Source organism: Chelonoidis abingdonii, chromosome 4, assembly GCF_003597395.2.
Source record: "Chelonoidis abingdonii isolate Lonesome George chromosome 4, CheloAbing_2.0, whole genome shotgun sequence".
NCBI lineage: Eukaryota > Metazoa > Chordata > Testudines > Testudinidae > Chelonoidis > Chelonoidis abingdonii.
In genome coordinates this window covers 22,926,133-22,942,776 of record NC_133772.1, presented here as the reverse complement: position 1 = coordinate 22,942,776, position 16,644 = coordinate 22,926,133, and the positions used below count along the sequence as shown (strand labels likewise).

Genomic DNA, 16,644 nt, shown 5'->3' with positions numbered 1-16,644 from the left:
GCACCCGTGCCATAGGTTACCTACACCATAGTATAGAGCAGGTGCATTCCAATTGTAGAGGTATCACTGAGTCTAGTGGCATTTCCTATATACAATGGGTACATTTTAAAACTTCCTTCTATCTTCATTTTATTTTGCTATCCTCCCCTGCGAACCCAGTAACTACTCGGTCACCTGAAGTACTTTCTGGCATGTAATTACCAATGGAACAATCCCTCCAAGAAGAGCTTGGCTGGGCCTGACGCAGTAGTGCTGCATCATGATACATTTTTATGATGAATCACCAACCAGTCTTAGCGGTGTTGGAAAGTGCAGGGTAGAAGCAGGTACCTGGATGATGGCAGCGACATGATGATTCTTATCTCTTACGATGGGGCTTTAAAACACAGTGGTGTCTTGCAACCCCTAATGAAATAGCCATCCAATGCTAGCAGTTCAAGTGCAAAGTGTCATTGTGGCTCGTAGAGAAGGTATGTGTATTTCCAAAGGGCAGCATCCCTCCCTCTCCCCACTCTTAGTGGTGTCCATATGCTGCTATCCCCAGGCTTCTGGCCAGAGTGCTTTTTTTTTAAAAAACCCTGAGCCATTCATGCTAAGGGACATTTTTTTTCTTCATGTTTTGTCATCGTCCTGCACCCTCCACACCAATGGCATCTTTGGTGCCATTCAGGGTAGCTTTATGGCCAATGGTGTGGTATAAAGCGGCTCTACGCTGGTACCAACCCTCAGAGCAAGGTAGGGAGCTGTCTGATCGCCGTTCCCATGGGTGAATTACATGTGGGCTTAACTAAGTACATTTTATTAGCACAGGAGCGATCAGATGGTTTAGGTTCTGTGCATGGTTAACAAGCAGCCAAGGCTGGGGCTGGCACAGAGAGAAATGGGGGCATTTCTACCCAACCCTTCCACCTAACTAAAGTGAACTCCTAGAATTGTGTGCTGCGTTCAGGCCTGCAATTGTGCCGTACTCATCGCCTCACACTGCAGAAGACATGCATCTGCAGGTTCCCAAGCTGCAGTCACGTCAGCCCAATTACCTCTCTGCTCCCCGAAGGAGAGCCTCTGGTTTCTCTAGAGCCCATTTGAAATTGAGGACACTTCACCTCTTACATCATTTGATCTCACTTGCACATTCATTTCAGAGAGTCATGTCTTGACAAGCAGCTGGTGTCACTGAGTCAGATAAGCAAGGAAGAGCCAATTCCAAAAGATGCCAATGCTAAGCATTTCTTATCACAGTACATCAGTTCTCCTTTTCTCCCTCCCTCCGCGGCTCAATGATTGAGACAGGCTTTATTTCCACAGGCGCCTTTTCCTACCAGCTGCACCAGAGCCTCAAACACAAAACCATTACACTGTAACAGAAGGTAGAGCTGGTTTTAAAGTCAGAGTGAGAAAAGGCACTTTGATCCCTTCCTTCTCAACTCCTAATATGTCCCTGTGTTTCTTCCAGGCCAATTGCAGGCTCTGGCCTGTGTCCCCTGGTCAGTCACCTTAATAAAGAATTAGTCGCCTTTAGATTTATTATCACTAAATGGGGTTACTTTAGTTTGGCCAGGCATCTTAACTTAGTGTGTGCGTGCATGCACTTTCCTAGGTGAAACATATTATATCAGACTTCCATTTTTATGGTGCTCACATATGTGTTACATGCTGCAGCTGGTTGCATGGTGGATGGTCCCATGTATACCCCTGGATACCCATCTCTCTTACTTAATGATTTCTCTGTTTCCTGAACTGAAGCCACCCTTCAATGCACCTGTCCTGCAGGACCTGTACATGTATATGCTGACCTATACCATAGGACCTAATCCTGCATTCTGTAGATGCACTAAAATCATACTCAAACCAGCAGGTGTGTTGGGGTGCACAGTATCAGTGTAACAGGCTTTGACTAATGCGCTACATTGATTAAAAGACTAGCACTGGAACACACAGTACATGGATTGAGAACTGATTCGTCTCAAGAAGTAGTTGTTAATGGGGAAACAATCATGGAATGGGGGAGGTGTTGCGAATGGGGTTCCTCAGCGATCAGTACTAGGCCCTCAGCTATTCATCAGTGAGCTGGAAGTAAATATAAAATCACTGAGCTTGGGCCCATTCCAACAAAATAGATTTTAATGGAGCCAAATGCAAAGTTAGAGAGAATATAGGCCATACCTATATCCTGGGGGGTTGTAACCTGGAAAGCAGCCATTCTGAAAGGATTTAAGGGGTCAATTGTGGATAAGCACCTGACCATGAGCTCCCAGGATGATACTGTGGCAAAAAGGACTAATGTGGTCCTGGGCTGTGTAAATAGGGGAGGAGTGAAAAGACCTAAGGATGTGATGTTAGCTGGCTTTAGGGAGACATGTCCAGGGCTGGTGCTCATGCTTGGAAAAGGATGTTGGAATATTTGAGTGTGCAGAAGCGTCACAAAAATGATTTACGGTCTGGAGAAAATGCCTGTTGGTGAGAGACCAAGTGCTCAAAAAGATGAGTGAGAGGTCACCTGATGACCATATATAAGTAGGGGGAGGGAATAGCTCAGTGTTTGAGCACTGATCTGCTCAACCCAAGATTGGAAGTTCAATCCTTGAAGGGACCATTTAGGGAGCTAGGACAAAAAAAATCTGTCTGGGGATTAGTCCTCCTCTGAGCAGGGGGTTGGACTAGATGACCTCCTGAGGTCCCTTCTAACCCTCATATTCTGTGATCCTATCTTCAAGGAACAAAAATACTACCTAGGACAGGGCTCTGTAATTGAGCAGAGAAAGCCAGGACAAGAGCTGGAAGTCAGACAAATTCAAATTAGAAATTAAGCACAATTTTTTTAACAGTGTGATTAACTACTGGAACAAACTATCAAGGGTCTGGATGCCTTTCTGGAAGCTATACTCTAGCCAGCCACAAGTTCTGCTGTAGCCAAACATAAGTTGTTGGGTTTAATGCAGGTGTGAAAGGTAAGGTCCTGTGATATGCAGGAGGCCACAGTGATCCAGTGGTCACTTCTGGCCTTAAATCTATTCATATATGAATCAATGCAGGATTGGACCCTATTAAATGCAATAACTGAACAATGAACTTTGTGGATACCAACTTGGTCCCTGTTTGTAGCATCTGTGTGGGGAGGAATGTAACCAGATAAGCCATGACTTATTGGCCAAATATTGCACATACACCATGTGAGGAACTGAACCCAGCTGAAACCGAGAACAGCAAGAGTCTTCCCAGTTTAGTCTTTTGCTTCAGACGTCCTGAGCACTGACTTTTTGCAGGAGCTACTCGTGCTCAACCCATCTGAAATTCTGACCATTAAAGATATATAATGCATAGGGTTCACTAAGTGAGGGTGCAGCTTGCTCATCTAACATGAAAGAAGAGTTACCAAGAGCACCCAGTACTCCTGGTTGGTGAAATGAGGCCTCCGGAAGCCCTCTACAAAAGCAGCTGGAAACTTAGGATCTGAGTCTTTGTAGCTAGTGTTCTCCATGTATAGTCCACCCCACAGTTTGCTCTCCCTATCCAGCAGTCACCTTCCTCCTAAGTCTCCTCACCCTTTGCATCTACACCAATGCAGCCAAGAGCAGGACAAAGGGTGGAACTGAACTATAATTAGTGTCAATTAATTCCATATACAAACATTTGTAGTCATGGTCCAAAAATGCATTCCAACTTTAATCAAGCTGGTCCATCATGTCCTATCCTACTCCTCTAGCTGGAGCTATCTCTGATGCTTCAGAGGCAGGTGTGGGGAGAGGTATTCAGAACAACACATGGGGCAGAGGGATTCCTTCCTGACTGCTGCAGCGTAAGATTTGGGAACATAAACTATAGGATCAGAAGGGAGCCCGCTGGGCCACTGAACCATAGCTCCCACCATTATGGGAACCTTGTCATAGCATTCTGCTTGTAAATGTGTCAAGATCTTATTTTACAACTAGTTAGGTTGGTTGTCCCCACTCCTCCTAGCCTGACTCCTCTGATGACTAGAAGCCTTCTACTCATTTCCAGCCTAAATCAATGCCTGGCCTGTAACATCTTGTGCAAAAGTGTCCTTTATCTTAAACAGCTCTTCTCCCTCTCTGGCGTTTACTCTCTAAATACATTGGGGGTAATTTGACCACCTCTCAGATCACATTTTGCTAGGCACAACAAGCCAAGCTTTTTTCAGTCCCCCCTCCGAGGATCAGTTCTCCAGTCTCCTGATCACCCTAGCAGCCGTTTCCTGTACCTGGTCCAGTGACTTCATCTTTCCTGAACACTGAGGGGACCCATGTTGTGCACAATAATCCAGGTGAGGAGGTCTGACCAGTTTCAAATGGGTGTTTTACTCTTCAGTATTCCAATGGCAGGGAAAGCAAAACCACCACCCTCCAGAGAAAAAAGTTCAAAGACATTTCAGCCACTTTTATTGGATTTCAGATTTTTCCAGTGAAGCAAATACATACAGTGCAGCCAAAACAACAGACATTATTCTCACATCTCTACAGCATAGACCGTACAGCTATGGATGGGTCAGTTACAAAGACAGATGATGATCTGACACTTCCCTTTACTAGGAATTTAAAATACCTAAAACACAGCACATGTGGGGACCCCCTCCCTCCCAAAGCTCACCTCAGCCTAAATTAAGGGAGTTATTTACATGACTAGTGTTCTCTGGAAATATCAGGCCCTAACGTGTGGCAGGGCCAGCACTGGTGCTGGGTATGTTCCCCACCCTGGTAATTCTCTGTTTCCCCTCCCACCCACCCACCACAAACAAGAGCACATGATATGTACACTGGGCTTGTTCTCATTGGTGTTGCTTTGAGGGTATGCTAAGCCCAATTCTGGCATTCAAACACCAACAAACAAAAAAATCCAAGGCTCAAAATATACTTAGAATGAGCGGGGAGAATATACTGTCGAGGAGGATGTCACAGTTAAGGATATGCAATTAAAAAACAGCCTCTCTCTCTAAACAGTACAGTGTTACTACTGGGAAGTGAGAGTTACGCCCTTATCCCATGTCAGGAGTTTTGCTGAACTCTGTTCTTCTTTGGCAAGTAAGCTGCTTTGAGGGGACACACCCAGCCAATTGGTTGCAGTGACTTCTGTTATCCCAATGGGCCTGATTTTCCATACAACCGTTTTATACCAGCATTGTTTCATTGACTTCAGTAGAATTACCCCAGATTCACACCATGGTGAGCGGGGAGAATAGAGTCTAATATCACCCTTTTTTACAGGGAATAGTAGCCGTAAAATACCTCTGGGAGCACAGTGATGGCTGATAACGTGTGATTTTGCCATATCAGATTAATGGGCTTTCTTATGTGAGTCAGTAACTAACACCACACTAAAGGGACAATATTTCTGAAGCTATTTGTTAGTTTTAGATAAACTCTTTACTGAAGTAATGGAATTTATACCAGGTATGGATCTGGCCTTTTGAGTTTAGTAATTACTAATAAAATCCTATCGGCTTTATAAAGTATCCAAGTACAGCTATTTGTGTCTTAACTAAAGTGATATACTACATTCTACTATTCTACAATTGACAGTGGTGGTGCCTTAAAATAAAGGCACAGTATGTCAATTAACTGCAAAATTACACTAGGATTCCCTCAGTCTGACACTGATGCATTTAACAGGTCAGCAGGTTGTCCCTATTAACTTTACAGCTATGGACATTCGGCTCCAGAATTTCAAAGGTATGTGCCCCATTTACACATGCAACTCCATGCATGAACTGCAAGCGTACGGTTGTTGAGATTGTGCCTACGACCACCAGTAATGAGAAATGGCATGCCTGCCACAACTATGCACAATGCACTTTAAAACTGAAAAGATATCTTGCACAAGCAAAGTTTGATGTTCTCCTAAGAACATTTTGAACCACATAAATGGAGCGGTTACATATTTGGAAGGTATGAGGGCATCATGTCCTGGGGCCAAATTCCCTCTTGAGACTGGGACTATGATTTTGTTTAGCCTACTAAGTCCACAAATCCACCCCAGGGAGGCTTTATTCTCCATCTATTTCACTTGGCTGACATCCTTGCATAGAAAGGATACAACATGTAGAAATAAACATCTATGGGTACAAGCAAAGAGATGATGCTCATCAAGGTGCAAATGGTTAAAAATACTTTTTGCATCCCAAGTGAAAAATCAAGTGGCTAAGAGCTTCCACTCTACCATTTCCTCCTTGCCTTTTTACCCTGGCTGGAGACCCCCCACCCGCATTCTACTCCACAAGGGTGCAAGTTCTGCCCCTTTGCTCAGACCTAGAGAATAGGCATAGGAGGCCCAACCTAAACTCCGTGAGCCAGATCCCAGCTGCTGTAAACTGACAAAACTCCACTGCCGATAACGGAGCTATGCTGCATTGCTCCAGCTGAGGTGCTGACCCTAGACTTTTGCCTCCCAACAAAACACTAGCATTATTTTCCTTCTCTCACTCACTTCCTTAATGATTTCTTTCCGGGACCTCCAGCTAGCCCTGGAATCTGTAGAATGACTTGCTTGTGCTAAGCAATGATATCACATGCGGGACACCTAGCACAGACCTTCTGCAAACATATTCCATTCACATAGCTGATCCTATCCCTTTCCCCAAACAACACATGCTCGCTCAACAGCACTGGAGATAGTGTGGACTTTTTCAAAAGAGCAAGACAGAGCCATCAGTTTCATCCTGTTAATGTCATAGAAGAAACTGACTGATTAAGAAGAAATTTAGGTCTTTTCTACCACATACAGGATGAACTGGATAGCATCTGGGACCAAAAAGTATTCCAGACTGTCCTTCCTTAAAGAACTCTCTAACTTCTTTAACCACTCAACTACTCCTACTACTATTTCCAACAGTGATAAAACAGCTGTTTTTCTTTGCCTTTTATCCCCATTTAGTGTGCACTATGTCCCTGAGAAACAATGTCATGTCCCTTTGTCGAGCTGAACCTATCTAATGCCAAGCTTTTCCAGTTACAGCATTATTAGGAAAGCAATGGCGGTATTTAGTAAGATACGTGTCTTATGTTTGCTGTGGTGTCTTAAATGGTTTGTAGCCTCAGCAGCTTCCATGCTCTAGACTATCTATGACTAATGTACAGTAACGTACAGCTTATGAGAAGATTTTCTGAGGCCCTGCGTCCAGTGAGATTTCTCAGACATGAATTTGCTTCTTGAGATTTAGAAACCATCTAACCTATAAGAGAAAATACCTGTCTCTGAATATGAAAGCTGACTTGACAAAGAGTCCTAAGCAGAAAGAAGCCCATGTCCACCAAGTTTAGAAATAACCAGCCATCTAAAACATTATGGTTTGTAGCTGTCTATAGTGGTCATCTACAATGAAATAAACACATAGCATATAGTTAGTAGTTTTACACATTTGCATAAGAATAGGTTATGACATGGGTTGGTACAGTAGTGTTTAGTGCATATATACATACACACACACACACACACACACACATCTATATGGTGGGATTTTCATAAGTGCCTAAGGGGGTGAAGGTGCACAAGACTCATTGGCTTTCAGTGGAAATTGCAGGATTAACTGTTTTAGGTATCTCTTTGGAAAATCCCACTTTGTGTGTGTCTACACAAACACACACAGTTTGAAAAAAAAAGTTATTGACATCTGGAAATTTTGAACTCAAATTCCTCCTCTCCCCACCCTCCCCCCAAAATGCTTTCAAAATATCTGTATCAACCACAAAAAATTGTATACTTAGTTTGCTTTACAGTTAGATTAACTCTATAAACACTGCATATCTGTAATGTCCTAACTAATCCCTTGAGGATTAAGTCATTCCAGACACGAACCAACGACAAACTCTGCAAGGGAAAAACAAACACCTTGATTACTCATTTCAAAATGCCTTTTTCACATTCAGAAATGTCCTCACCCTTTGACTCGTCATAATCCCCACATCCTTTCCCTGTGCTGTTCCCCTCCCCTGCCTGAATCTGTGGTAAAGTTACAAGAATCTATCAGACCACGATTCTCAGCGGAGATGGTCAAGTTATTCATCACAGCTGAAATTCACCCCTGTGCAAGGGAACTTGATTCCATCATTTTTGCCCCACCACAGGGACATTTTGGGGGCCCCCACAATGTTTGACCACATAGGACATACTGCAAAAGGGGGCAAATTACTAATTTTGGATGCCCCAATTTCTGGGGTGCCCAAACCCCAGATGTGAAAGGCCTGATGCGTTAGAGATGCTGAGCAGCTCTGGTTCGCTTCAGTTGGAGTTATGGGCAATCAACACCTCTGAAAATCAGGTTCTCTCAGTGGCATGTGATTGTTCATTTGCATCCAAAATGGTGTCTTCCATACAGCATGACATCACGCTCACTGTGCGTGTGAGCCCACGCTGTGCAGAGGATATCATTTTGTCCTACAAAATGGTGTCCTCTTTGTGGTGTGACCTCACACATGGTGAATGCAGAAGATGCCATTTTGTTTGCATGTTTGGGGACTGGACAGAATCATCCCATAGGCAAAGCCAGTCCTGGGGCATGCAATACATGCTTTGCATAAAATGATGGCATGCCACTGGGCCCTATGTCTCAGGTTTCTTGACCAAAAACTGAGGCAATGAATTTTAGTGAGTACTTCAAAATCCTGGTGACCTTAACTTCTCAGCCTTGGGTTCCCTAGCTGGAACATGCAGACCCTAGTACACTTCTTAGCTATCTCAATGGGCTTTTCTGAGGACTAATGAGGCTCATAAAATGCCTAGAAGCTGTTAAGTGTCATATTAAATTTGGGAATCATTCCATGCTAATCATAAGGTCTGATTAATGTGGCTCGTGGTTCAAGAACTGACATGTTCCTAGAGAGAGCTGAAACAGAAGCTGCATTGCCCAATAATTGCATTCTGCAAACTGATGTTGAACAGTTCCTATTCTAGCTTGGAAAAAAAAGGTCAAAGCCACTGAAGGGCTGTCCTGGTTGTAGAGAGGAGGTTTCGTGGTCACATCACATGCTCTGTTCAATGTGCTAGGCCCTGTCCAAACATAGAGAAGGTACAGTCTCTGTCCTGCCGACCTCATCTGTGTAGCTGTCACACCATGTGAGTCGGAAGGAAATGACTTCCCTACATCTAAGTCCAATGAGGCAATTTCTGCATTAGAAGCAGTAAGAGCTGACGACTGGAATTTTTTCCTCCCCTATTGAAAATGTTGACTGTTTATTGAAAAACCAAAAATTTTTGTTGGCCTAAAACTAACTTTTTGGCCAAAAAGGTTTTTGATGGAAAGTCAAAAGTTTCTTAAAAAAGCACTTTTAGTGAAAAATGTCACTGACTCAAAAAACCACCATTTTCTGGTGAAACAGGGTTTTCATGGAAACAGCCTCACATGCTTACCACTTAAAGTAAATGTAAGTGAGCGGAGCAGCATTTACATGACATGACACTGCTCCTGGTGTCAAGGCACCATCTTGTTTGTCCTTAAACACCATATTTTTTCCAGCAATGACAATCCCCTTCTCACCTGCGAACTGAACCTGTGCTGAAGGTCTCTTCTTAGAATCTGGAAGACAGGGTCCTTAAAGTGCTCCCGGTTAAGGATCCCAACATGTTCTTATCGAATCCTTGCTGCAGAATGAGACATGGAAGTTATTGGAAGGCAGTTAATGCAGGTAACTTGCAAATCACTAATTATCAAATTCCCCTGTCCTACCTCAAAGACCACCTGCATCCAGCAAGTTGGCTGTGTGCACTATATCTTTTGCAGAAACGTTAATGTTGCATGCACTTTGTGCAATCTTTTGCCTGCACAAAGCATGCAATGTGCATGCAAATAGTCATAGTTATTGAGGGAATTAGTCTTTCCTGGATTGTCTTCCTGCTATAGATAGCAGGACCTCAACCCGCCTTGCTGAGGAAATATCGTTGCCTATACTGGAAAGACACTAAAGATCAGGTATGTACAATACACATTTGTGCAAGGACCATGTGTAAAATATGCTAGAGTGACTCTGTCTTGTCAAATTGCAGGTGGAATTGGTGTCTTAAGGAGAGCTGCCATAAGGTTAAAAACAGAAAAAAACCCTCACCATCAACCTTTGTGTGGATTTGAGGCCCACAAGTTGCACCCATTTTCCACACACTGCCCCTTCCCCTCAGTCAATCCTTTTACAACCTGCTGCTGTTGGCTTTCCATGGTGTGGGGAGGAGAACCCCAGTTTAGTGAAAGAAACCAGTCTAGAGCAAAGAGGCTAGTTCCATTCTGTAAGTTTAGGGATTCTGCTGGGGAAGGAGAGGGGACCTGACAAATGCTGGCTCCTTCTCTTGTTGGTCTAATGGATTATTCTTTCCCTGAAGTAGGGGAGGTGACCACAGGGCAGGTCTGGGGACAAAAGAGGAAGTGTGGGAATAGAGAAAAGGAACCCTTGTTGGGGACTGTCGCAATCACTTTTCCTCTAGCCACACAAGGTAGGGACTCCGTGGACCTGCTTCTTCCATTTGTGCTGGCTTTGCACCAGTGGATCTGCATGGGCCTCAATGGAGTTATTTACACCAGGGTAAACAAGAGGCAAATGGGGCCCATATGTTGGTCCGCAGCTCTAAGGGCACTCTCAAAGCCTGAAGCTTTTCTCGTAGACACTGGCAATATTTAACACTGACTTACATCCCTCGCAAATTCATTGACCTCAGTGGGTGAATCCAGTTACCTGAGAATTAGGAAAAGGCCAACACTTGGCTTTCTCACCTGTTTGAGAATGCTCTGGAGCTCTCTGTGTGACCACAGATCACCCAGCAGGAGACGAGCTGCTTCAGCTGCTTTTGGACAGGAGCTGGAAGGATCAAAGAAATCCAGTGAATCTCAGCTGGCCACAGCCCACCAATGCCCCTCTCAGCAGGGTGTGAACCAGCTCCACCATTGCAGAGGGTTGGCCAGCCACAATGGAGATCATTCAACTACATGCTCATAGGTTGCCCTGAAGACATCATTTGGGCAAATGCCAAGGAGGGACGGGGATTTCTGGGATGGTCCAAAGGGGAGTAACTCAGAGGAATGGGAAGAAGCTGATCTAAAGAGACACTTCTGAACTGTTGAATCTAAACAGCTGCAAGATAAGGGGGAAATGGCATACGTGCCATTGTGGGACTTCTTTGGAACTAGATAGCACAGATCACTCAGTAATACAATAGAAGGAACAACCTCATGCTGCTTCGTGGGGACAGCTGAGATGCAACTTAGAAGAAACAACAACAATACAGGTTGAACCTCTCTAGTCCAGCACTCTCTGCTCCAGCACCATCCATGGTCCAACATGATTTTATTTGGGTTTTTTTATGCTTTATCTACTTATTGCCTTGTGAAATACAGTAAGTTTGTGTAATGACACTAACACTTTGTTATGAAGAAAGACAGTAATTCTGGGCTAAGCAGCGTTGCAAGTGGTGTTCCATTTATTTGCCTCAGCGAGAAAAAAATAAAAAGGAACCCACTCGTTACAATATTGCCCTCTCATGGTTTGGCAAATTCTCTAGTTCAGCACGGTCAGGTCCCAAGGGTGCCGGACCTGTACTTGTACCAACCCTGAAATCCTTACTCAGCAAAAATTAATGGGAGTTTCCCCAAGTAACAACTTTGTGAACAAGACTCAGGCCTTCAGGCATTTGCTTCAGGTCTTCCTAAGATTTTGGAACATTTCAGACCCAGAATTGGATCCAAACTTCACTGCTGGCTCTGACTGTTATAACAGGTCCAATATAAACCCTGACCACCCCAGACTTTCGGAGAGTTCTGATCCAGTTCATACTCTGCAACTTGGCCCCAGCTCTAGCCAAAACCTGGACAATGAAGCACTAGAAAGCAACTCATGCAGGGGCGTGGTCAGTTCTAGGTGTGACACAGCTGTGTGCACATGGCCACGCAAATAGCAGCAGCAGCTGCTGGTCAGACTATGTGAAATGAAGTCAACTGACCATTGGTAAAAACTGATCCAAACACTTTAAAACAGGTATGAAAATTACAGGCAATGATTTCTGCTGAGAGAGAAGGTCAGTTAATACTAGGGCCAATGTTTAAAGTGGATGGATTTTTGACTCTAGAAATCTTTCGGCCTGTGACAAACTAGAGGCTCTACCCAGCTAATCCCCAAAGGAATGCTGCAAACCTGTAGCAGATTAAGGGTCTGATCCAATTCCTAATGAATCTTTTCATTGACTAATGGAAAGTTGGATTGGTCCTTATTCACCAGAGGTTGCAACAGTCTCTGGGAGGTGGGAGATCCCTGTTCCGGTCCCTGCGCAGATGGGGGATTGGAACTGGGATCTCCCACAGCTTGGGCAGGTAGCCAGCCACAGGGGACAGAAGAGTGATTTGCATTTTATTAAAAGGGCCCAGAGAGGGTGGATCCCTGTTCAAAATCCTTCCCCTCAGCAGGCACAGAAGGGAATTGACCAAGGAGATCCAGCATTCCAGGTGAGCACCCTAACCACTATACTATAAACAGGGCTGGCTCCAGGCCCCAGCGAAAGAAGCAGGTGCTTCGGGAGGCCAATACAAAAGGATGGCACTTCATCCACTACTGGGGCAACATGTCCGGGTCTTCAGCGGGAATTCAGTGGTGAGTCCCTCTCTTCCTCTTTGAGCTGCTGCCGAAGTGCCACTGAAGAGGAAGAGAGGGAGCGAAGAACCCGCCACTGAAGAATGGAGTGGTGCGATTGAGCTACCGCCGAAGTGCTGCCGATCGGCCTTGTTTTTTCCCCCGCCACTTGTGGCGGCAGAAAACCTGGAGCCGGTCCTGACTATAGAGGGATTCACATGCTTAGCAGTTGTTTGGTCCAATCAATGGTTAATTAGAATGGAACAGTTTCAACAGGACAGCCTGCGAGTGCTTGCTGTTTAAATCACTTCTCCTCAGGCTCAAGCAAGACTTGAACTCAATTCTCTACCACCCTAGGGACTTACTCCAGCAAATAGACTACAGAGGACTTCTAAGGTGTAGGCCCAATTAATAATTAATTAAAGTGGAACAGTGTCAACAGAAAAGCCAGGGCAGCTCCTTGTTCAAGTCTTTTCAAGACAGTAGGTAGCTGGAGGACTCAAGCACGCACCCTACTATATTATAGAAGGCTGTTTACAGCTGTTTTTTCCCCAATTCATATTTAATTAAAGAAGACTAGCTTCAGCAGGTAAGACAGAAGAAAAATGCTGTTTAAATCTCTTCTTCTCATCTGGAACAGGGAAGAATTGAGCCAGGGTCACCACCATTTCAGATGAGTCCCTAACCACTTGGCTACAGAGGATGTCCTGTTGTTGTATCTGGCTTTGGCCCAATTAATAGTTAATTAAAGTGGAACAGCTTCAGTAGAAGAGACCAAGGGAGCCCCACCTCAGCATACCTCTAAGGCCGGCAATTGGGACATTCTCTTGCAATGTAGGAGAACACTGCTTAAATCCCGTCTCAACAAACAGCAGGTGATTGAACCAAACCCTCCCAGAGTCTAGGTGAGCATCCAAAACACTAGACTAAAGAGTGATTCTTAGGCTCTCTGTGGCCCAATTAATCGCTAATTATTTCATTAAAGTGAAACCTCTTCAAGAAGAGATGGAGACAACCTACACCCGAAAACCCCTGGGGTCAGGGATCAGGGCACTCACCTGAAAGAGGGTAGATCCCTGTTCCCACCCCTTCCTATCAAGCACAAGGGGAAATGAAGCAGGGTCTCCACATCCCAGCTGAGGGCCCAAACTACTGAGGTAAGGGTTAGACAGGAGACAGCCACCTACTTCCCCATCTCCCTGGCTGTGCTTTGTGGGGCTGGGCAGGTACTTAATCTCCCAAAAAATGGTGTAGGCACCTACATCACCTGACTGTGGATCACAGGCAGAGATAGGGACCAAACTCTGTGACTGGCTGGGCTTAGCATGGCTCCCCACCCCCTCGGCACCTCCCCCAGTGGCTGGCATACATGGCTCCCTGCCTAGCGTGCTGGCTTTTGTGGATCCCATTCTGAGGTGCCTGCCTCTCCCCATTCACTGATGAGGGAGCCTAAGCACCTAACTCAGGCTTAGGGGGTCCCATTGTTCTTCCAGTGGTTTTCTAGGCATCTAAAAGCGAGGGCTGGTAACACAGCATATTGCTGCACCTAAGTCCCTTTGTGCTGAGACAGCTAAGACCGGGTCTACTTGCCCTCTATTACAGGTAAGCAGCTCGGTGACTAAGGGGACTGAGAATGGACATGACTCAGGCAAACAGCCCTGAGCCCAAAGAGAGGTGGTTGGGTTCATACCACAGACACGCCGCTGAGTCCCCGGGAGCAGAGAGTGGGCCTGTTTGTGAGTGCCAGAAGCACGGAGATCACTGGGGAATGTGGAATAAGCCCCATCAGTGCGTGCAAAGCTTCATCCCTAAAACCAGGGTGGAGAATTGGGAACAAGCAGTCTCACTGCATGCCCTAGACACAGAGCCCTGAGCCAGGGGTGCCCAAATGGGGCTGTGAGAGGCATTCTGGAGCTCCCCTTTCCCCCCATGCTCCTACGGGGGGAGGGGGAGGGCAGGGTGAGACGAGCTCTATAAGAGCTTTAGCAAGTAATGGTGCAGTGATTGGGTGCTGCTCATGAAGTCTGCCTGCCCATTCTGCGCCTCCTGTCATTTTTCCCTGTGTGCCTTCTCCACAGCTCCAAATGCTTCTCTGAATGTCTGAGCTTTCTCCAAGACAAGGCTCATTTCATCTTCTGGGAGAACCTCATTGCTCCTGCAGGCGCCAAGTGCCAGCAAGTTCAAGCAATTCTCTGCCTCATTTATGAGTTTGTGGATTCTACTGCCATGGTTATATGCTTTCCTCAGAGCCTGGCTGATGACTGAAGCACCAAGTGGATAGTGCACTGGACTGTGACTCAGGAGACCTGGGTTTGATTCCTGACTCTAGCATTGGCCTGCAGGTTGACCTTACCTCAGTTTCCCCACCTGTAAAATTAGGATAATGATCCTGGCTTTCTTTGTCAAGCACTTTCTATGAGTATCGTTAATAACAACAATAATGCTGGGAACCCAGAGCTTTAGCACCTGATTGAATAAGAGGTAGATGGGATTCATAACAACATCACTAATATTTAGGGCTGGGATTTTCAATGGAAGTTAGGTGCCCAAATTCATAGACTTTAAGGTCAGAAGGGACCATTATGATCATCTAGTCTGACCTCCTGAACAATGCAGGCCACAGAATCTCACCCACCCACTCCTGTAACAAACCCCTAACCTATGTCTGAGTTATTGAAGTCCTCAAATTGTGGTTTGAAGACCTCAAGCTGCAGAGAATCCTCCAGCAAGTGAGCCATGTCCCATGCTGCAGAGGAAGGCGAAAAACCTCCAGGGCCTCTTCCAATCTGCCCTGGAGGAAAATTCCTTCCCGACCCCAAATATGGCCATCGGCTAAACCCTGAGCATGTGGGCAAGACTCACCAGCCAGCACCCAGGAAAGAATTATCTGTAGTAACTCAGATCCCACCCCATCTAACATCGCATCATAGACCACTGGGCATCCTATTGAATTTCAATGGGATGTAGGTTCCTAACTCCCTTAGGTTATGTCTATGCTGAAGCTGGAAGGTATGACTCCCAGAATGGGTAGATAGACTCACACACAAAATAGCAGTGTGGAGGTTGCAGCAGAGCAGTGGCTCAGGCTAGCTGCCAGAGTCCAAGACCACTTGACCCCTGGATCTGAGCTCAGGTGGCTTGCCTGAGCCACGGCCCCTGCCATAACATCCACACTGCTAGCGCTAGCAGCTCCAGCAGAGCTAGTGCGAGTCTGCCTACCTGCGCACGGAATCACACCTCCCCGCTGCAGTGCACAGGCTCCCATGCAAGCCCCAGCGTAGATGTAGGGGGGTCCTCCTTGAGAAGTTAGCACTTCCCATTTGTCACCACAAGATAGTATCTGAGATTCAGCTGTAATCTCTCATAACAAACATCAGGGGCTTCTCAGCCCCTGCAGTAAGACAGTACCTGGTGACCGCTGGGAGTGTCACTAAACAGCATTGCATCAGGGATGCAGTTGTTCCAGGCCCCATGGGCACGTGCACAAGTTGGCTGCATAGTCTCTTAACGTGCTTGCACATGGCTTCCCAGCCTCCTCCTCGCCATCACTCACCCATTTCGGCACAGATTTACTACGTTATTTAGCAAGCTGCTTGTCAAGTAAGGCTTGGCCATCTGCGGGTTGGACATGATTAGGTTCCGCATGGTGTAGCAAGCAGATGACATAATATCTCCAAAGTTGCTGTTGTTCCCGGACTGGAAGGCCAGGAGACGGGACACATCTGGAAGCACCTGGGGAGCTAAAGAGGAGGAAGATTCCAATCAGGACAAATAAAAACCAGTGCAGATCAATAAGATACTTGAGTAAATACTGTGTAACAGAAGGGCTGCAGAATCAGGCCCTAAGTGAGGCATTAATAATCACACAATAGCAGCTATGGCCTAGATCTCAAAGGTATCTATGTACCTAACTCAGCAGGAGTTACACATCTAAATACCTTTGAGGATCTGGCCCTATTTGATCTAAGCAATAACGATGAACATGGCTTGGTGTCACAAGCGATGAGGTTTGGGAAAACGTATACACCACCCGAAGAAGCCAAGTCCAACGCAACCAGGGGAAACACTCTCACTCCCAGAAAGAGGCCCAGAG

At 45.7% G+C, this 16,644-nt stretch overlaps 1 protein-coding gene across 1 annotated transcript in view; it reads right to left on the bottom strand.

Moving 5' to 3' along the window:
- Positions 1 to 4,393: 4,393 nt before the first annotated feature.
- PKP1 (plakophilin 1) overlaps positions 4,394 to 16,644 on the bottom strand; it is a 53,459-nt gene continuing 41,208 nt past the window's right edge. The window contains exons 11-14 of the mRNA XM_032791899.2: positions 16,105 to 16,291; positions 10,706 to 10,790; positions 9,485 to 9,588; positions 4,394 to 7,818 (exon numbers count right to left, since the gene is read on the bottom strand). Of these exons, the coding sequence (XP_032647790.1) occupies positions 9,517 to 9,588; positions 10,706 to 10,790; positions 16,105 to 16,291 (344 nt within the window). The 3' untranslated portion in view covers positions 4,394 to 7,818; positions 9,485 to 9,516. The remainder of the gene's footprint in view (positions 7,819 to 9,484; positions 9,589 to 10,705; positions 10,791 to 16,104; positions 16,292 to 16,644) is intronic.